The sequence below is a fragment of the Telopea speciosissima genome, chromosome 6 (genome assembly GCF_018873765.1).
Source record: "Telopea speciosissima isolate NSW1024214 ecotype Mountain lineage chromosome 6, Tspe_v1, whole genome shotgun sequence".
Classification (NCBI taxonomy): Eukaryota; Viridiplantae; Streptophyta; class Magnoliopsida; order Proteales; family Proteaceae; genus Telopea; species Telopea speciosissima.
The window spans coordinates 61,672,774-61,694,531 of NC_057921.1; the positions used below are offsets into that span (position 1 = coordinate 61,672,774).

General features: G+C 38.8%; 3 protein-coding genes across 3 annotated transcripts in view; 2 read left to right on the plus strand and 1 right to left on the minus strand.

Annotated features, from left to right (window-relative positions):
* Positions 1-21,758, minus strand: part of LOC122664310 (protein TPX2-like) — a 31,437-nt gene that overhangs the window by 4,324 nt on the left and 5,355 nt on the right. Inside the window, exons 12-19 of the mRNA XM_043860073.1 lie at positions 21,576-21,651; positions 21,413-21,478; positions 21,260-21,322; positions 21,067-21,144; positions 20,904-20,948; positions 20,680-20,783; positions 19,536-19,606; positions 6,864-6,876 (exon numbers count right to left, since the gene is read on the minus strand). Of these exons, the coding sequence (XP_043716008.1) occupies positions 19,594-19,606; positions 20,680-20,783; positions 20,904-20,948; positions 21,067-21,144; positions 21,260-21,322; positions 21,413-21,478; positions 21,576-21,651 (445 nt within the window). The 3' untranslated portion in view covers positions 6,864-6,876; positions 19,536-19,593. The remainder of the gene's footprint in view (positions 1-6,863; positions 6,877-19,535; positions 19,607-20,679; positions 20,784-20,903; positions 20,949-21,066; positions 21,145-21,259; positions 21,323-21,412; positions 21,479-21,575; positions 21,652-21,758) is intronic.
* Positions 6,930-13,008, plus strand: LOC122664307 (LRR receptor-like serine/threonine-protein kinase SIK1). Its single transcript, XM_043860069.1, has 27 exons — positions 6,930-7,076; positions 7,502-7,640; positions 7,764-7,835; positions 7,956-8,027; positions 8,125-8,196; positions 8,302-8,373; positions 8,650-8,721; positions 8,848-8,919; positions 9,011-9,082; positions 9,176-9,244; positions 9,348-9,419; positions 9,542-9,613; positions 9,691-9,762; positions 9,847-9,918; positions 10,026-10,097; positions 10,177-10,248; positions 10,328-10,399; positions 10,482-10,553; positions 10,641-10,712; positions 10,818-10,889; positions 10,984-11,055; positions 11,128-11,199; positions 11,285-11,358; positions 11,458-11,589; positions 11,669-12,007; positions 12,107-12,477; positions 12,567-13,008. Exons 1-27 carry the CDS (start codon positions 6,983-6,985, stop codon positions 12,933-12,935), a joined length of 2,955 nt encoding a protein of 984 aa, XP_043716004.1. The 5' UTR covers positions 6,930-6,982; the 3' UTR covers positions 12,936-13,008.
* On the plus strand, positions 15,557-18,475 carry LOC122664309 (guard cell S-type anion channel SLAC1). Its single transcript, XM_043860072.1, has 3 exons — positions 15,557-16,055; positions 17,180-17,988; positions 18,088-18,475. Exons 1-3 carry the CDS (start codon positions 15,561-15,563, stop codon positions 18,446-18,448), a joined length of 1,665 nt encoding a protein of 554 aa, XP_043716007.1. The 5' UTR covers positions 15,557-15,560; the 3' UTR covers positions 18,449-18,475.

The window sequence follows — 21,758 nt, forward strand, 5'->3', positions numbered from 1 at the left end:
GTGAAAGTTGCTGTTCTGTTCTTTTGACTACTATGATACCTGATGGATCAAGTTAGATACCATTCTTTTTAAATATGGAGTAAGCAATTTTTCTGCTCTTGCTTTGCTGGTTATTTCGCAGATGCCAAGATCTTCTAATTGGTCAAGCCAGGTCTTAAAAAAAATGTTATCCACGCCTTGCTCTAATAGGATGTTTGCAAGTTTGGCCCGGTGAGCCTGAGCCTGAGCCTGAGCCAGAGCCTGAGCCTGCCCTGAACCCCGTAGGACCAGACAGATTTAAACACGTAATATATGCATCAACCAAAATAAAAAATGTATAAATTTGTTGGGATGTCTGAGTTTTATTCTAGGAGAAAGAACGACACCTGGGTGTGTGTGTGCTGCGTTGCCCCTGCGCCAAGACATGGGTGCAAGAAATGATCGCCGTATCTCCAGAAAATTCTACCTTTCCATGGGGCAGGGCAGTCATTTCACATGCCACTCTGTCTGTTATGAGAGTCTAAACGAGAGGGAGAGTAGATTTCAAATTTGTTATTGTTGGCCTAACCAATTGGAACTGGGTCAAGCCCAGTCCATCTTAAGCACGATATGGCTGGGTTGAAGCTGATCCCTGAAGACCTTAGGTTTGGCTTGGTTTTTAAAAAATTCTGGCCCAACGTGGCCTTGTAGCACACCTAGTTACTAGTTGCTTCAAACTCTGTTGTTTGGTTTTTTTTTTTTTTTTTTTCAATTTATTATGGAGGTTACAAGTAAAGGTTTGTTGGCAAAGAATCTTCCCAGAAGTTGACATTTACCATCTCTTCTTCCTTAAAGTACTGATCTGAAGATGGAGGATGTAAATTTCTTTTCTATTCTAAATGGCTTCATGGCAGACTTGGTGTGAGATTTGAGATTGGCCAATGTCTGCTAGTTCTGCAACTGTTGCTTGAAATAGAATGCCTATACCAGGCATGAGCCATTCAACCAGCAAAGATAGATTTGAGATTCCTGTATAAGCGAGGTTATACATGTGCTCCATATTGGTTGGAATAGTTTTAGCTGGGTTGAATCCGAAGCCCAAGAAAAGTGTCTAAGGTGCACTGGGTGTGTTAAAATCCAAACTGAACTGGTTGGACTAATTAACCCAAACCAATTTTTTAATAGCTCATGTTCTGTTTGGGGTTAATAGAGACCGGTACCAAACAAAAAATTGGATTATTTTTTGTGAATATGACACCTCCTTTAAATTGTCTCTTTTCTTATTCTCAAAAGATCTTCAAGATAAGGGATTTAAAAGAAATTTTAAAAATAATTTAAAAACGACATATCATTATATCATTATTTGAAAGGGTCAATATCGGTCCTACCAAAAAATGGATAAAAATAATGGAAAACACTGATAAGGGTATATGATAATTACCATCATTGATCATCCAAACACTTAAGCAGCATTTGGCATGCATTCTTGGACTGCTAGATGATAAAAATAATTGTTTTTATCTCCTGAGTGCAAAATTAATCTAGAATGCATTCCAAGAATGCATATCAAAAACACGGCCTTAGCCATTTTAATGCTGTCCCTTATATTTGGGATTAAGTCACATTTTATTAGGGTCCCCCTTGGCATTCGGTGTAAGATAAAGATGTGGGACAAGTGGTCACAATCCTGTAATTAAGCTTAACCCCAACATCCCAACGGAATTGTATAAAAGGGCCCATTCCCAACGGTCTTATTGTTGGCTCTATAAGTTCATCTATAAATAAATTAAGGAAGGAAGGGAAGGGTATTCATGGCCTCATACCCTGATGCCCAATAACATTACCTAATGAAGAGGCTGTCACGGATTCTTTGTTGTGTTCAATCAATTTCTGCATTTAAAGACGTGGGCTCCTCCCCTTACTTCCATCTTCTTCTCTTCTCATAATTTTGGTTCATATTGAATTGAGTATGGATGATATGGATATTGATACCAATTACATATTGGTCTATATTCATCGTATTGATATTTTCTCCTTCAAATATATTGATATCATTACCAACATGAATTTTGACTATTAATTAAAGAATATTCAAATGGGATCAAATAGGATCGATAGTTGAGTAAATATATGATTAACTAACATTTCTCATATTTAAAAAAGAGTAAGAAGAAATGGTTTGATCCTCAATTTCTCGAACAAATTTTATTTTTGGGAGAGGGATAGGTACACTACCCATGTATGGATGGGGTATCAAACAGGAGGGACAAGGATCATTTCAAATGAAGAGAGAGAGAATGGGCGGTAGTTTACGATATATGACGGTGCGCCCATCCTTTTCCCAAAAAGTCAATATTGTATCCAAGGCGTCAAAATGATCAGTTCAACCCGATTTCGGTTTGGGAATGAGAGACCAAAACCAAACCGTTGAGGAACTTTGGTTTTGGTTGTATTTTGATTTTTTAATATTGGATTAATATCAGTTTGTTTTCGAGCTTAAACCATAATAAAATTATATTCAAAACCTATAGTGATACTAGATTTGGTAAAAACACTTTAAAATCATCTTCCCAAGTCAAACAAGGAAATAACCAATAATAGGAAAATGATTTGATGTGCTCATGTTATAAGCGGAACAAGATGAATGAATTGCAAGGAGAAGATAATTAATATTAAAATCATTGGATAAATAGAGTTTGTAACCAAATCATTGTTCAAATCAAATCGTTATTTATCATTATAAGGGGAATACAAGTAATATTAAAATCATGGATGACAAGATAACTATATTGAAATTAATCACAAAATGAACTTTACTATCAAATCATTCATTTAAATGTTCAATTAATTTTGTATAGTGAATAAGGAGATTAATGGAAGAATTGTTACATATCAATTTTCCTATTCATAACCTTATACTCATTGATTTATAGCAACTCCCCTTGCAACCAGATATTTTCTCGCTAATATTGAAATCAATGGATAATCGATTCACCTATTCATTGTTTGATACTCAGTAATTTTTTTATCGAGTTCATTTGATTTGGTTTTTGATTTGAATATCGGTCCATTCGATGCAGTTCGATTTTCAATCGATCTTGTCATACCCCTGTCCAAAATCAATCTGATAAAGATCGATTTGGTTTGATCCACGTTTTATTTTTTAGTTGATTTTACTAATTCAGGCTATGTTTTGACACCCCTAAATTACTGTCGATCAATAATCAGTATCAATATGGGTGTGGCCTCAAACCACCATGAATCAATCGAAAGGGATATCAGCTCCTAAAACCTCATTCTTTCTATACATTAGTTCTTTAGATTTTTATGTCTCACCACACACTTGAGAATCCAACCGTAAAAATAATGTCGTCTTCTCATCTTCTTAAGGAGGGAAAGGAAGGAGTTATCCAATGAACAAAAATATTAGAATAAGGGATATTAACCTCTGGACTCTTCCAGTCAAAATTCACCAATGTGATGCGGGCCCCACAAAAAGATTACTTACACCCGCCGTTTTAATGTCCCTCTGGCATTCGGCAGTTGCAGTGACAGTCCGGCGGTAAAAACGCCGGTAAGTGGCTGTAGACTGTACTATTAACTCCACTTTACCCTACAAAAAATGCCTTCTTGGACTCCCAATTTCCCACTCAAATTAGCTGTCCAATTGTATGACTTAGATATTGCCACGTGTCACAGCATCTATGAACACGTAAGAAGAGCACTGTGAAGAGGTAGGCCGGTAGGGTCACCCTTCCCCTTGGCCTCGATTCTCTCAAAATCTCTAAAAAGTAGAGATGCAGGTACGGATGCGGGTCCGGGTAAGGGTAAGGCCTGCCCGAGTCAGTGAGTCTACATACGAACCCCAAATATGAAATATCCCTTTCCCTCAATTCGATTCCCTTTCTCTCTCTCTCTCTGTTACTTCTGGGTCTTTTCTTCTTCAGTCCTTCCTCTACGTCATATTCCCATTACTATCCCAATTATTAACAGAGAAGACCCAAAAGAGCTCATCAATGTTTCAAAAAAAAAGCGGATCTTGGGAGCTGGATCAGTAAAAACTACAAACACGGACCGAACACGCGCCCTCAATTCTTGAACTCTATGACCAGGGCATCAGGTGATTGACGATGATATCTGATTCAAAGATTCAATTATTTTTTTGAACATTGAAATGCTTTAAAGTGTTAATCGGACGGCGATATCTCTGATGCACTTCTGGGTTCTTCTCCTGCAATCTTACTGAAACTGGAAAAGGAATACATTATTATATTGTACTGCTACACTTGTCTTTTAAATAAGTAGAAACAGAGATGAAAATGGTAGGAGAGGAGTAGGGGACCATAGGTCCATAACCATATCCTTCCTACCTTCCCAGTTCCCTCTCCCCTTCCTTCAATTGCCTGAAAAGATAGATATAGAATCATTGAATAGAGGATCAATTTCCTTCGAGGGGAGGGGACCATATCCTTATATCCTTTCCTTTCAATTGCTTGGAACAAAAAACACAAAAAAGAGAGAGAGAAACATAGAATAGAGGAAACAAATTTCCTTCTTCGATTCTCTTTTACTTATCTTTTTACCTAAAAATGATATCTGATCCTTCTTCACAAAACCAATAATGCTGACACATTGATTCTTGATTATGTAAAATGAAGCAGCTACAACCAAAGCTTTTGATTCAACCGGAATTGGTCACATCAGCAGCAACCCTAGAAACCCTACATGGATAGGCCACTCTAGATCAATCGGAATCGGAATTTGACCGATTCAAATAGAAACCCAACATGGATCGGCACTCTGAATGGGTGGCCATTTCAGATCTAAATCGGCTTGAAATTCGCCTAACACTTGAAACCTATGATGGATGATGATTGGCTCTTCTGATCAATCAGTCAATTCTGACCAACATTTCACGATTCCTATTCCGATTCTTGTAACAATGCTTGACCCCTCCCGCCACCCACGGTTTCTTCAATCATAAGATTTGAAGTTTTTTTTTTTTTTTTTTTTTGGGTAAAATCACAAGATTTGAAGGTTGGATAATAGAGACCGAGAGCAGTGCCAAGGATGGGTTTAGGCATCAGGTGTCGTTATCAGACCGGATATGGGACGATACACTGTTGATTGATACTGATACTAATCAGGTGTACTACTTACGTCCAAATATAGAGAGGGAAAAATGATCATCTTACCTTCATGAAAGACAAAAATCTCACTCCCATGATATCAATTCTCATGTACTCATTAGCCCTCGAATATGCACGGACCCATCTCTCTCTCTCTCTCTCTCTCTGAGAAATGCCGTGAACCATATATTTATATATATGGGAATACATAACTATAGAAAAGAAAATTTGTGTGAAAAAGATAATTATCATTTGTAGGGGAAAATCTGTTTTGGGATTGATATGAAAATCTATTTCGGGATCCCCTTTCATATTTAAGGTTAAAAATATTAGATTAACAAACCCTAGGTTAGGTACAGTTAAAAGAAGAATAATTCTCAACTAACTCATCTCAGTGCCGGAGCCCACTCAAAACTCAATTTTATTCATCTCCATTTTTATTTAGCTATTTACAAAGGCTGCAACTTGTTTCGAGGAAACATTTGTGTTCTGGCGAGAAAAAGGCATAAAAAGTATTGTGAGTTCCAAAGAAAGAGAACAACAGCGCTGAGGGACCCCTCCTCCTAAGGACCTAAAGTACATAAAATTTCCCTCTTCATTATAAGAATGAATACATTACAAAAATCTCTTATGAGGAATAACTTCTCTTTATAAACACCCAAACAAATCTCAGAAGAAAGGCTAGTTATTATTAAGCCACCCTACCTTATTCCTTTTCCAATTATCAATCCAACTTTGTCTTTCTTCTTATCTTGCTGCTCTAGATGTGCCAAGGTTTTAGGTATCGGTATCATATCAGTTCGATCATATTTGATGATGGATTTTAAATATGGGTCTAAGCTCGATTGTACGTATCAGATGACATGTATTAATATCGCATAACATTGATATTGATATCTAACCGATATTAGATAACATCGATATTGATATCTAGCTGATATTAAATCTGTGAATGAAACAAACACGATACAACCTATTACATGCAAATGTGGGAAGTTGATACCAATTTCTACATAGCCTCAATGGTTTGTTGATTATGTTTGCTACCATGAGGTCGAAGGATGAATCCTGACATCGTGACAAAATTAAGAGGTCACCAATAATATTTTACTACCATTGTTCCGTACCTATGTATTTATTCTATAACAATACGTAATGAATTGACCTCTCATTAAACTAATTCAATTGGACAAATTTAATTTAAAAAAAAAAAGAAAAATGTGGCGATTAGACGAAAGGTGAAATGACAGCCTTACTCCCATGAAATAAAAATCTCAAATCTCATCCATGTTAGATGATGATTATTCTCTTTGGCCCATGAGCCGATGCAAGGAACATCAGCCTCCTCTAAATAAAAAATTTTAAACAGTGTGATTAAGAGAATATTAATTAATTAATCTATCATTAGTTCATCATCTTCATTATCATCATCATCCAAGAATATAATCAGGAGGAGAGACCCCAGATATCCAATTTAATTTTTTTTTCAAATAAAAATATAATTTTCAGATTCCAATTCTACACCTCTCTTTAATATATGTTCCAGTTCTGTTGATGCTCTCATTCAGGTGAAAAGTGAGAAGCAAAATCCTCTTTCTCTCTCACTCTCTCTCTCTCTCTCCTCTGATAGGTCGTCACCCCCTAACGTCTCGTCACCGCCGTTTCTCTCTCTTCTCTGTCTTCTTCTCTGCTTCCTTAAAGACCACGCCAAAACCTTCCTCCTTCTCCATCTCTCTCACTCTGCTAGCATTTAACATTTCAACCATTTATTCTCACAATGGAAACTGAGCTCGTGTTCTTAGTCTGCATATCTCCTCTCTGATCAGAGTCTAAATTGTCTTTCACCTTGTTGGTTTCTTCTTCTTTCTGCATTGATTCAAGAACCAGAGCAGAAGATGTTGTTGATGCAGACAGAGAGGATTATGGTTCTCGTCTGCTTAGTCTCTTTGTCTTTCCTGGCACAGGTCGCTTCACCACTCCCCGACGAAGGTTCGGTTCTCTCCTTTTCTTTGGTTCCGCTTCTGGTTGCAGCTGCATCTTTTGTTTTCCTTTTTTTTTTTTTTTTTTTTTTTGGTGTCCAAGCTACTTTGCTATCCCCAACTACTATAATACTCCATCCCAGTTTCGACTTCAGGTTGAGACCTCCGGTGTAGGAAACAGTTAAGAGCGACGACAAAACCATTTTTTTAGTTTTTACAGAGGAGCTCTTGCTTAGGAATGATGCTCTGTTATTTCTCTACATTAAGGAAAGAAGGAGCTCTTGTTTTCTTTACCTCTTATAGAAACTGGTTTCATTTCTTCAGTGGGTTTTTTTTATATATATATTTCCCTGTTCTGATCCTTTTATTGTTCTTCTCAAAGTTATTTGTTTATTGGATTAAAGTATTGCTTCTCGGAATCATGTTTTGATATAGGAAAGGCGCTACTATCGATCAAGGCTTCTTTTAGTAATGTAGCTAATGTTCTCCTCGACTGGACTGATGTGCACAAGGACGATTATTGTTCTTGGCGTGGCGTGTCCTGCGACAATGTTAATTTCTCTGTTGTTTCCCTGTAGGTTCATTAACTTATAGTTCTTCCATCTCTTCCCATTTGTTTGAATGGGTTAAGCTCCTTTTTCCTTTGTGTGGCTGAGACTAGTAAGTCGTGCTAATGGAGTTCTGTTTCATTGGGAAGGAATCTATCCATTTTGAATATAGGTGGAGAGATCTCCCCTGCCATAGGGTACCTCACCAACTTACAAGTCTTGTAAGTGTTTCTCTTACCTGTTCTTGTAAGAGTTTTATTATTCTTTTTTGTTCTTCCTCTGTATCCTTCTGTTCTAGAGTTCCATTGCGTGCCAATCTGACAGTGCCTTCTAACTTGCAGAGATTTGAAGGGAAATCGTTTGACCGGGCAAATCCCAGATGAAATTGGAGACTGTCTCTCTTTGAAATTCCTGTAAGTTCCCTGCTCGTTTATACTAATTCTGTAGCCAACGCCCTCTTTTCCGGCGTAATTTTATATCTTTTGTGATTGGATGCTTGGCCTTGAGCAGGGATTTATCAGATAACACACTTTATGGTGATATACCCTTCTCTCTATCCAAATTAAAGCAACTCGAAGAGCTGTAAGTTTACTTTCTGAAAATGTTTTTTCTTGTTCAAATACATCATTGCTTGTTGAAACTGAGGACTTCTGGAACTCACCTGTTTAAGCGGGACCCTCGGTGCAGGGTTTTGAAGAACAATATGCTGACTGGTCTGATTCCTTCAACCTTGTCACAATTGCCAAATTTGAAAACTCTGTGAGTGCTCCTTATCTTTTGCCCGTCTTGTAATATGATTGAACTTTGATGCTGCTCTTTTCACCTTAGGACTATAATCAATATTCGTCCATTAATTATTTCTTTCTTTCCTTACTTGAGGTGGTGGTGTTATTGGTTGTTGCCGGATATGTCATTTGTGTTATGATACTGCTGTCGCAGTGAGATGGCAAAGTATTGTTTCAGCATAGAAGTTGGGTATGTAGGCCATAATGAATTTCCAAAAATGCTTTCTGATGTTGGATAAATATTTGCCAGGAACCTTGCCCAGAACCGGCTTACAGGTGAAATTCCACGGCTTATCTACTGGAATGAAGTATTGGAGTATCTGTTAGTATTTTGATCTTCTGTACTACATTTCTTGCAACTTTTGGTAGCTTAGTTTTAATCTGCAGGTCATTTCCCTGTAAGAATAGTTTTTCTGTATGTTTTAATGGGCTGTGTATGTTTCTGCAGAGGCTTACGTGGCAACTCACTTACTGGAACTTTATCCCCTGATATGTGCGAATTGACGGGCCTCTGGTATTTGTGAGTAGCCAATCTGTTCAACCTCACTTTGTCGGATTATTCAATAATGATACCTTTTATCATCTTTTGATACATCTCAATTTTGTTACAGTGATGTGAGAGGGAATAACCTAAGTGGAAAAATACCAGATAGCATTGGAAATTGTACAAGCTTTGAAATATTGTATGATTTTCTTACTCATCTTACTTTCAGAATTGTATGGCTGTTCTTTAATTGGCATTGCCCTCATGGTATCTATTGGTGATTGTAAATCAGGGATATCTCATACAACCAGATTACTGGGGAAATTCCCTACAATATTGGTTTCCTGCAAGTGGCTACCCTGTACGTTTCCTTATTTTAATGTTACTCAGACTTAAATTGTTATGAGGTTAGATTCCTGCCTTGTGGTTTCTTGGCCTTCAGGGCTTACATGTTCTTTAATCAGGTCACTTCAAGGAAATAGACTTACAGGGAAGATTCCCGAAGTTATTGGTCTGATGCAAGCCCTTGCTGTCTTGTATGCATTTGTTCTTTTCCTTTTTATTGTTTAGAGCCTTTTATAGTGGAAAATCTAATTAAACGTATTACTCTTCTAGAATGCATATTGAAGAGCTCCACCCACTGCTTTTTTTCTTGTAGGGATCTAAGTGAGAATGAATTGGTTGGGCCAATTCCACCAATTATTGGCAACCTCACTTATACTGGCAAACTGTGAGTTCTTTCACTTAAGCAGTACACGTCTATATTTGTGGGTCCTTGATTAATGTTATTGCCCCATCATCATTTAGGTACCTGCATGGTAATAAGCTCACTGGACCAATACCACCGGAGCTGGGGAACATGACAAAACTAAGCTATCTGTGAGAGCTCTCTTGCCATTGCAGACACTCATAACTGGTCCATTATTTCTACTGTTTCTGCTTGCTAAATCCTCCAATACACAGGCAGCTGAATGACAACCAGCTTGTGGGTGGGATACCTGCAGAACTTGGAAACCTTGAAGAATTGTTTGAACTGTGAGTTTTGGTTTTTTATATTCAATCTTTTATTTTTTGCTTCTTTTCCTCTCATTTCTTCATAATTTTTTCTTGTCTCCTGAACTATTTTGTACCTTGCATTGTAGGAATCTTGCCAAAAACAATCTTGAAGGACCCATTCCCCAAAACATCAGCTCTTGCACAGCATTGAACCAATTGTGAGCCTTATAATTTTTGCTGTCACAGTGCTTTATAATTATGGTATATGTCCGCTTATGTGTTATAATTCTGTTTCAGCAATGTGCATGGCAATCGATTGAATGGTTCCATACCATCTGGTTTCCAGAATTTAGTGAGCCTGACTTGTCTGTGAGTTTTCTTCTATTTTCAGTTTCCCATACCACATATTCCTTTTAGGCATTTGTAAACTTCCAAGTCTTTTCTGTAGAAATCTTTCTTCAAACAACTTCAAGGGCAGGATCCCTATTCAGTTGGGGCGAATTGTCAATCTTGATACGCTGTAAGTGATGCAATGCCATTAATACCAGTGTTTGTGGTGCATCCTATCCAATAAACTCTCTTCTAATATGATACAAATCCAGGGATCTGTCAAACAATGATTTCTCTGGTCCTCTTCCTGCTTCTGTCGGTGCTCTAGAACACCTTCTTACTCTGTAAGTATCAATTTGAAGCAGTCAGAAATATTCAATATTGTCTAGTACCTTTGTTGTGACTGCTCTCTTTTATTATCTGGTCCATAGGAACTTGAGTAAAAACCGTCTCAACGGACCTCTTCCTGCAGAATTAGGAAATTTGAGAAGTATCCAAATTATGTGAGTTTGTTGAGATTGTTAATATCCTCTCCTTCACTTGGTCTCTTGGCACACTATAATTGCTTCTCATTTTACTTGTAATAACTACTTTGATTTCAATTTCAGTGATATGTCATTCAACAAGCTCTCAGGCAGGATTCCCGAAGAGTTGGGTCAGTTGCAGAATGTTGTTGCTCTGTAAGTTTATCATCCATTCATTCCCAATTAAACATCATCTCTTTCTAACTTTATAACCTCCAGATAAGCTTTTTAATACTGGAATTTCTTGCAGTATTCTTAACAACAATAATATTTCTGGCGGTATCCCAGTTCAGTTAACTAATTGTTTCAGCCTTTTGACCTTGTGAGTCCCTATTATTCTCTCTTGCCAAAAACTAGAATGGAGATGTTATCATACTAACAATTTGAGATTCAGGAACCTTTCTCGCAACAACTTGTCAGGAGTTGTACCTCCAAACAAAAATTTTTCAAGGTTTCCACCAGAAAGGTGTGCAGCAAGCCTAAAATGATCTTTTCTGATATTGCCTACGATGCATTTGTAAATTTTTTATCTGGTTTGACATGTTATGCAGCTTCTTGGGTAATTCTTTATTATGTGGCAACTGGTCGGGATCATTGTGTGGCCCATATGAGCGGGTATCCGAAGGTATCAAAGTGAAATACATTTCATTCAGTTAAAGAATGCTTGGTCTATTTTGTGCTTCTTTTCCAGTTCACTAAACCTACTTTGCTTTCTTGGGTACAGCTTTTATCTCCCGCACTGCAGCTGTCTGCATTGCCTTGGGCTCCATTACACTGTTGTTGATGATCATAGTTGTAATCTATAAATCTAACCAGCAGAAGCAATATGAGAAGGGATCAAACAAAGTGCTACAGGGTACGTCACATCTTTCGTCACAGAAGTTATATTTGTTCCACGGCTTTCTGTTTCCTTCACATGTTTCCTTTTGTATCAGGCCCTCCAAAGCTTGTAATTCTTCAAATGGACATGGCTATCCACACCTATGAAGACATCATGAGGATTACAGAGAATTTGAGTGAAAAGTACATAATTGGTTACGGTGCCTCAAGCACAGTTTATAAGTGTGTACTGAAGAACTTCAAGCCTATAGCTATCAAGCAGATATACACCCAGTATCCACATAACTTGAGAGAGTTTGAAACTGAACTTGAAACCATTGGTAGCATTAAACATAGAAATCTTGTTAGCTTGCATGGTTACTCTCTTTCTCCGCATGGAAATCTTCTATTCTATGATTACATGGAGAATGGTTCTCTGTGGGATCTTCTGCATGGTCTGTTTTCTTGTCCTCTGGTTTGATAGAGAATCTTATTGCAATTTTCCTGCCTATGATGTGTAATATGCATCTCTCATTGGTTTTACTGAAAAATAGGACCAGGGAAGAAGGTAAAACTGGACTGGGATACACGGTTGAGAATAGCTGTTGGAGCTGCCCAAGGGCTTGCGTACCTTCATCATGATTGCAATCCGAGGATCATTCACAGGGATGTGAAGTCCTCAAATATCCTGCTGGATGAGGACTTTGAAGCTCATCTCTCGGACTTTGGGATTGCTAAGTGCATCCCTTCTGCGAAGTCCCATGCCTCCACTTTCGTGATTGGGACTATTGGCTACATTGACCCAGAGTATGCACGAACATCTCGGCTGAATGAAAAGTCTGATGTTTACAGTTTTGGGATTGTCCTTCTGGAACTACTCACCGGGAAGAAGGCTGTGGACAACGAGTGGAACTTGCATCAATTGGTTTGTCAATTATGAAACCTTGAACTCCAATACGAAGAGTATATTTAGACTTTATTATCACATGCTCTGGTTTATATTCTTTTGCTCAGATATTGGCCAAAGCGGATGATAACACGGTGATGGAGGCAGTGGACCCTGAGGTATCTGTGACATGCATGGATCTTGGACTGGTGAGGAAGACCTTCCAACTGGCTCTGCTCTGCACTAAGCGGCACCCATCAGAGAGGCCAAACATGCATGAGGTTGCAAGGGTGCTTGTTTCTTTGCTGCCGCCACCACCCACCGCAAAGTTGTACAATGATCCACCAAAGGCAATCGACTGTGCACAGTTCTTGGTGAATTCAGAAGAAAAGCAGTGGAAGCTGCCACAGCAAAATCCGCAGTGGCAAGACAGCAGTTCATCTGATGCCCAGTGGTTTGTGAAGTTTGGTGAGGTTATATCGAAGCATACCCATTGACTTGCACACTTCATTTGTGTTAATCTGAAAATGGGACAAGGTCATATGTTTTGGTTCAGCTGCAATGGTGTGTCTTTTGGGTGTTTTTGCAAATCCAAACTTGGATGCTGGGAAAGCTGAGATAGGATATGGGGGAAGTTGGTATACTAGCAAGTTTTTTCTTTTTATTTTTATTTTATAAAAAAAAGGCTAGAAAAAAGGAAAGTTGAAGAAACAATGAATTTTGTCAAACAGTTCCGTAGGGGGTGTCTTTGCAAATCCAAGCCTGGATTCTGGGAAAGCTGAGATAGAATATGGGGGAAGTTGGTATCATAGCAATGTTTTGTTTTTTAATCTAGAAAAGAAAAGTTGAAACAACGAATTTTGTCAAACAGCTCCGTTCGGTGTTTCAATACCAGATAGTGTACAAAGAATCATGGGAATTTGTGGGGGATTCTATTGATACGTTAACAGCAGTGGGGAGACATATTTTCCTGTGACAAAATTTGTGGAGTTCAATATTCTCTATGGCTGGGTACCTCTGAATAGCCTTCATTGCAGGTGTAAATGTGGTGGTTCTACCTGCTGTTGCTCTGAAAGAGCTGAGATTCTGAGCAGCAGTAGCATCAAGGGTTTTTATTGAACGTCTAAGAAGACTATTGAAATCTATCATTCGTGCCCCCCTGCTGGTGCTCTTACCTGCCACTGTGGATCTTGTGGTGGGTACTTTCCCTCGAGGATTAAACTAGACGGTCTGAGTTTCTTTATGGACTTCTTAATGCATGAGAGCCAAGTATTGCTACTGCCATTTTTTATCTGAATTCATTCAGAAAAGAGATGGATAGGGTTCCTCCCATTCACCCCCTTTATGGCCTTGCACACTTCTGAGGTAGTATTTATTTGGAATTTAGAAATCGGTATAGAACACGGAAGCATGGTTTGAGGAATCAGTATTGGATCAGCCGGATCGGCTGATTTGATAATTTGTATTGGTATAGGTGGAGATTGATATTGATCCTATATTGGTGGATCGGTACAGACAAAGGTAAAAGCCTAAGAGAAAAAATCATTTTTTCAAAAGAAATGATTATGTCTGTCTGATATGGATTGATCTGGATCGGTATCGTACTCCGTCGATACTGTTTACTAAAACCCTGTAAGGGAGTGGTCTCCACTGTTACTAATCTAGATTTGGATCACCCTATATTGGTCTTAGGGAAAATTACATGATTAGTTATTTTTGGATTTTCATTTACAAAACTGTCCACCTTATGTTTGAGTTAACAAAAATAGACAAAAACAAGTTAAGGTTTACAAAATTGGACAAAATAGTCTCTCCCTCTCACACTTACTTTTTTAGATATTTTTAATCTTGTCATGGTTTTCTCGTCCAGGCATCCTCCGTTCCCTACAACCTTATCCTTGTCCCAACCACCGCCATTCTCTGTTATCCCAAGTGACAGGAAAAAAAAAAAAAAAGAGATTTTTTTTAGAGGGGAACTGCCGAGGAAGGAAGGAGAGTTACTGTTTTGTTTAGTTTTGTAAAACTAAACTTGTTTTTGTCTATTTTTATTAACTCAAACATAAGATGGACAGTTTTGTAAATGAAAACCCAAAAGTAGCTTATCATGTAATTTTCCCTTGGTCTTATTCGGATACATCTACTCATGGTTTTCATTTGAAAAATGATTAAAGTCTTTTTACCCCTGTGGCAACCCAGAATTGGTATTGCTCTTCACCAGATCAAGGCGATTCCTCTGATCAGCTACCAATCCATAGAACAATGCTTAGAACTCATCCAAATGCAGCTCAATTGTCTTATACATTTGATGGAGAAATGTTCTCTGCACTGGGCGCAGGATGCGATGTGCCCAGACACATGAGGGAGAGGGGAGAAATGCCCACTGCATCCCACCCCATATGTCTGGGGGCAGCCTGCGCCCCCATGCACTCCCGGGCAGTGAATGGTGGGACTCGGTAGAGCTCATTCTAAAATGCTAGTCATCAAGATGTTGGTGTCCAAGTTCTTGTAAGCCTTTACATCAGATCCGATATGCAACAAATCGTTACATTGGAATTGCCACGTTTCGGCTCCAATGTGTGTGAGGGACAATTAGTTGATGTTTTTTAACTTCCAAAACCATGGCGGGTGCTTAAGATCAATGACCGATCCTTCTCCTGATTGATGAAGAACACAGACAGCAGATCACAGTAGCCGATTCTGCTAACTTCGACCTTACCTGTAGTAAGCTAATGATCTAATAGTCTCACAGATCTTGTAACTTTTCTTCTTCGCTGAATACATAATACTGCACTCGTGAAAAATCTTACACGGTCACACTCACTGTTGAACCATCTGTGACCCCTTTTCTCGCTTTCCAAGTTTCGTTGAACCCAGAAAACTATATAAGCTTCTCAGCCACAGAAATTTCAATTTGATTCACGAGATATTCCTCAAAACGATCCACCTTTCAGGAGAAACTGAAGAAGAAGAAAAAAAAAAGTCTTGGCTCTCATCTATCTAACAACCATCACCTGAACTAGACTCTTCCTCTCGTGACAAATAGACAGCTTTATAAGGATCTCTAAAGATGAAATCTTTTGGGTTCCTCTGCATTGTCAAGCCTTGTTAGAAAGGAAAGAAAGATGGCCATGGAAGGGACGAGTTCAAGCTTTCCAAAGGACCAATTTATGGACATTCATGAAGTATTTCCTCAAGAAGAAGAAGAAGATGGCACAAGGAAGATGGCAAACAGGGGAGAGAAGAGATTGAATAGACCCAGTAAGGTAAGAGATATGAGGAGACAGCAGAGGAATTTAAGTCGACAGGTCTCATTAGAGACTGGGTTTTCTGTACTCAATAAGGAGTCAGAGGAGGCTAAGGAAAGTAGGATGAGGACACTTGAAAGGAGTGGTCGAAGCTTAGGAGGTTTTGGTTCGGCAAGTAGATTTGGTTGTGAAGCTAAGAAAGGAGATTTCAGTATGTTCAGGACCAAATCGACCTTGAGTAAGCAGAAGTCTTTGTTGCCTATGAGAGACATGGATTCTCAGAAGAATGATTTCTCAGGAGGACTTGAACCTCCTGTATCTGCTGGGAGATACTTTGCTGCCTTGAGAGGAGCTGAACTCGACCAAGTCAAGGTAACAAACAATAATCTCAAACTACTCCATTCACAATTCCTGAGACTAGTTCTTAGACTCAATATCAATGTTAATCTTAATGGTAACCGAGTTTCTCTTCACCCATGATGATGAGAGCATCTCTTAATCTACGGGATTTGACCCTTCGATTGGGTTGAGGAAGGGTATTTCCGAACATCCGTGATAGGGGTTATTTCAGGAGTCTAATAGGAGTGTCAAATCACCATGCTTGATGAGATTCTCTCTTCACCCTAAGCAAAGGAAAACTTTTGCCGATGGGTAGTCTATTTTACAAGTCTTATAATCCCATATTAGTCATATTGAGGGCTAATTTTACATCGGTTTCGTAAGAAGCTTGATGGGAGGTTGACAAGGGCTTAGGCTTCCTCACCTTATGAGCCGGCTTTATCATATAAGCATTGATCCCACATCGGTTCTGGAAGGGACTCATGGGGCTTGACAAGATCTTGGGTTTTCTCACTTTATGAGTCGGTTTATAGAGGTGAGTTCTTCTAACATTCGTATCATTAGTATCAGAGCAGCCGCTCCTCGATCTTGATCTTAAATCCCCCCCTCTCCTGTAGAGCAAACACCAATCAAAACTCGAAAGAAAACAAAAACAGAGCAAGATGACATAGAGATTTAACGTGGTTCACACACCAGTATGGTGTGCTACATCCACGGGCGGAGGCGAAAATGATTTACTATGCAAATCAGAGAAAATTACAATGGAGATCTCTCAAGAACACCCAAAATGGCGTTGCTTCTCTCTCCCAGAAACCCTAAAACGAAAACCCCAAATCTCACTCATCATTTCAATGAACGCGGGTAAAGAACATAAATACTCCTCCATCAGATCCGGGTCGGATCGGGTCGAACCGTATCCTCCGCTACCATCACAGATCTAAAAAAAAAGTTCCATTCAGGTCGCCACCAAAAATGTTAGAGCGGGTCATTCTTCGAAACGGGTCCAAGAATTCAAGACATACATAATAACATTATTTTTGCCATTAGTTGACTTTTTTGCAACTCATTTTTGCAATAGGTTGACTTTTTTTGTTACTCACAAAGCAATAAGCTTATGGCCTTACCTCTCTCTGTTTTGTGCACTCAATTTGGTGTAGGACTACGAAGACATTCTCCTCCCAAAGGACGAAAAATGGCCGTTCCTCCTCCGATTCCCAATCGGGTGCTTCGGTATCTGTCTGGGTCTAAGCAGCCAAGCCATCCTATGGCGCACTCTTGCCACCAGCCCAGCTACCTCTTTCCTCCATATACCACTCCTCATCAACCTTCTCCTTTGGCTCTTGGCCCTCACCGTTCTCATCTCCTTCTCCTTCACCTACGCACTCAAATGCTTATTCTACTTCGAAGCCGTCCGTCGCGAATACTTCCACCCCGTCCGAGTCAACTTCTTCTTCGCACCTTGGATTGTCTGTATGTTCCTTGCTCTTGGCGTCCCTCAAGTACTCTCACCCAAACACCACCTCCACCCTGCCATATGGTGTACCTTCATGACTCCTCTCATCATCCTTGAGCTCAAGATCTATGGCCAATGGCTCTCTGGAGGTAAGAGACGTCTCTCTAAGGTCGCCAACCCTTCTACACATCTCTCAGTGGTTGGAAACTTTGTGGGCTCTATATTGGCATCCAAGGTCGGGTGGCAAGAGGCTGCCAAGTTCTTCTGGGCAGTTGGTTTTGCACATTACCTTGTAGTCTTTGTTACATTGTATCAGAGATTGCCAACCAGTGAGGCCTTGCCTAAGGAGCTACACCCTGTTTATTCCATGTTCATAGCTGCTCCGGCGGCGGCAAGCATTGCCTGGGAAACCATTTATGGCGAATTTGATGGGCTTTCGCGGACTTGTTACTTCATTGCATTGTTTCTCTATGTTTCACTTGTGGTTCGCATCAATTTCTTCAGAGGCTTTAGGTGAGTGAATATGGATTATTTTCTCTGTTGTTTCTCTCCCAAGGTGTTCTTTACTTTCTTTTAGTTTTACCAACCAATGACTTACATGCAATAATACAGGTTTTCAGTGGCTTGGTGGTCTTACACTTTTCCCATGACAACTGCTTCATTGGCAACCATCAAGTATGCAGAGCAGGTCCCGGGTATACCAAGCAAGGTTCTTGCACTTACTCTCTCATTCATGTCTTCAGCAATGGTGTCTGTGCTGCTGGTTTCCACACTTCTTCATGCCTTTGTTTGGCATTCCTTGTTTCCCAACGACCTCGCCATTGCCATAATGAGAAAAAATAATAATAGCAACGTTAGAGTGTATGGCAAAGAGCAGAAACCCTTCAAAAAGGTCTATGATATAAGGCGTTGGACGAAGTCGATAACCAAGCACAATCTATCAGTGAATAAGGAAAAAGAGGAAAAAGTCTAATACTAAATCCCATATGACAAGTTCATATGAATTATATCCACCTGTGAATTGTGATAATATGAGAAGAGAATTGTTTATGCAAGATTGTAATTGCTTACTACAGCATGAATCTGTACTTCTAGGTCTACCTGAAGCAAGCAGTGCCTAACAGCAGAGGTTAAACTTGTACCACAATTGGCCACTGGTCAGTACTTTGAATCCCAACTATATTTCTCTCATTGTATATCTGAATTTTCATAGTAAAAGTTGAAATCCTCACAACTGGGTCGCGATGTATATGAATTCCATCCCCTTTCACTTTGGTCAGTTTGGTTCCACTGAAATGAAGTAGACGAGTGTTACTTCCTACAGAACAGAAACAAACTACCATAGTAAAAACTAAAACTTGTTCTTTTTTAATGCTTCTTACTCGTTCATATAAATGGCCCTCTTCCTTCGTTCTGTACATTGGTCTCTTTCCACCTATCCCATTGGGGAGGCCAAAGAAATAGTGGCAAATGGCAATAGTTTCCAGCCTCCAAAAGTCAGTATGGATTACTCAAATGTTCCTTTGATATTTCAAATCAATTGTTGGACGTTCATGGTTTTGCATGAAAATTTCCTTTAGCAGGGATGAGTACCCCTCTATCATTCATCTTTGCAGCAAACTAGGTAACACATGCACCATGCAAGAGAAACATCTGAAGATAAGTGACGCAGAATTCTGAATTAGATCTGCTATTTCAAATAAGATTTAAACCTTTAGAAAGAACAACAAGTGTACCATTCTTTCAGGTTGAATGGCTTCCCATTACATATACTTGCTCTGCTACATTTTGTGATGGCACTACACAGAAAAGGTAAAAAATCTATGCTTCAAAATTTGAGGCCTTGATAACTGTACAACTCTGGCCTCTTTACATTTTTATTGAGGAATGGACACTGCCTGTTTCCTAAATGACTAAAAGTTACAATTGCTAAAACACTTGCCCCTGCAAGGAGACCTTGTGACTTTCAGTAAACTGATTAGTCAAGAAAACATAAGTTGCTGTGATGACCATTTCAAGATTCTCCAGCACAACATAACTACATAAGTTGCTGTGATGACCATTTCAATATTCGTCGTTACCAATTGATAACATGCACGAAACATTGCATCTTCACTCTCAACGGATGCTCCTGGGGAAAATCAAGGCCAGGTTCAGAAAATCTCAGATAATAACAAAACTTTTTCATCTTCACTCTCACGAAACATTTGCATCTTCACTCAATTAATTTTTGCCCATGCAAAAGTGAAGTTCCCAATAGACTCAAAACTGCAGCATCTATAATAATATAATGCCTAGCAAATGTTATTATCATCCAGACAACCATATAAAATGCTCAAGTTGGTCATTTGAACGGCTGATTGTGAAAGCTACTAATTCTTTCTTTTATCTTTTTTTAATATAGGTTCCCCTATAATGTCAACTGAAGTCTCTTTTAAACAGGATCTTATTGTTCAACCATAATTTTGTTTCAAGTAGTTTACGAAGAGCTCTATAATGCAACAAGGGATCTCCAGACCATTGAATCCTGGAATGCCTCAATGTCTACATGCCCAACCATCTCCATAGGAGGAGATTACAGACTTTCACAGATTCAAATTTGGTAATTTAGTTTTCAAAAATTTCTCCTATCGTTCAGTTAGAAAACTTCGTTTTTCCTTTCCTTTCCAGTTGATTGTATGAGAACTAACATGCAGGATGTCATGGATTGCCAGGTTAACTGGATGGTTGAACAGTTTTCACCTGATCATGATGACATGGTCAGGAGGGCAACAATTCAGCCATTTCTGCATGCACTTGTAATTCTGATTGTTTTGCAAGCACACATAGCCAGAGTTACTGCAACATAGAACTGACTGCCTCGTTTAAAGAGTTAAAAGATGCAATTGAAACTTGAAATGATCCTAGACTAACTTCATTTTTTTATAGAAAACTTCTAAAATGTTCAGTATCAGCTTCTCGCTACAAAGGATATTCATCATAAAGGATTGTCATCCAAAACCAAACTGATGTGTCACCAACTATCACAATATCACATCTTAAAACCAAAAATAAATTTAACTGTTACTTTATTGGCGATGAAGTAAACAAGTAACATGGCAATCCTTGTTTCAAGTAGAGAAATGAAAAACACACGACGCACCACATATTGCAAAACTAGCAAGATCAAGTTCACCTAAAATCTTTGCACTTTATGAGGGGTACCTGTTAATATTGCCTTGGGGTCTGATTTCTCCCCTTCTGTGAGAGCAACACTGAGATTGCTTTTCCCCAACTATTTGTGGCTTTTCGATGATCATTCCTGCCATCTTCAGGTCGAAGTTTGTTAGTTTCAGAGGTTTCGTTAAATCAAAGTATCATGTTTAACGATATAGAGACTACTAGAGAATGAATATAAAATTGGTGACTGATAAAATTGTCCTACATACAACATGTTCTTGTTGGAAAGGACCTGGATTATTCTCCTTTGAGCCCTAAAATCAAACGAAATCACAGATGTAAATGCAGGGAAAAGATGAAAACTCAAGGCAATCAAACGATATGAGAGTTCACAAACTCATTACTTCAAGTGTTACAAGGGATGAAGAAAACCTGAGCATGTACAGAACTAGACCTAGCCAATTTTGGCTGAGATGCAGTATTCTGCTGGAGTTCAGATATAAGCGACAGCTAAAATTTGCACCCAAAAAAATAAGAGGGAGACATGAGTAATGTGAAACTTATAAATGCAATAAGAAAAAAAAAAAAAGGCACAGTGTGTTTGAATTTGTATTTTACATTTTACCTTGTTAAAAAGCTCTGTGGGTGGATGATGGTGAGACCTCTTATCTGTTGAAAAATTGAATTCCTGTAGACAAGTGAAAAAATTATTTAAAAAAAGGCATCTAAAGAATTAATAACATAAGGCACCAGACTATGCATAAGTGTATTCAATTACCATGGGAACTGTGACTTCCCGCTTACAATTCCGAAAAACACCAATGTCTCCTTTACTCGAAAAGATCTGGAGTCAAATATTATGATGGTCCATAAATGACAACCACTAGCATTTTATACCAAAAAAAAAAAACACAAAATTCACATGCTAATTACCACCCTACCTTCCTATTAAAAGGTCGAGCTTTGAATTGGTGTGCTGGTTCACATTCATCCTTTGGATTTTCACCAGAATTTGATCTGAGCAAACCCCAAAAAAGGCATTTTTTTTTACTATCCAGACAAAGCAGGAAAAGTGCTCTTTGGCCATCTCTTACTTTTACGAAAATTAAGTCCATTCAGCCACC

Coding starts and splice junctions, on each gene's coding strand:
- LOC122664307 (XM_043860069.1), top strand. CDS start 6,983: ATGTTGTTGATGCAGACAGAGAGGATTATGGTTCTCGTCTGCTTAGTC. Junction 10,713..10,817: donor TTGAGAAGTATCCAAATTAT/GTGAGTTTGTTG, acceptor TTTCAATTTCAG/TGATATGTCATTCAACAAGC. Junction 11,359..11,457: donor ATATGAGCGGGTATCCGAAG/GTATCAAAGTGA, acceptor TCTTGGGTACAG/CTTTTATCTCCCGCACTGCA.
- LOC122664309 (XM_043860072.1), top strand. CDS start 15,561: ATGGCCATGGAAGGGACGAGTTCAAGCTTTCCAAAGGACCAATTTATG. Junction 16,056..17,179: donor CTGAACTCGACCAAGTCAAG/GTAACAAACAAT, acceptor AATTTGGTGTAG/GACTACGAAGACATTCTCCT. Junction 17,989..18,087: donor AATTTCTTCAGAGGCTTTAG/GTGAGTGAATAT, acceptor GCAATAATACAG/GTTTTCAGTGGCTTGGTGGT.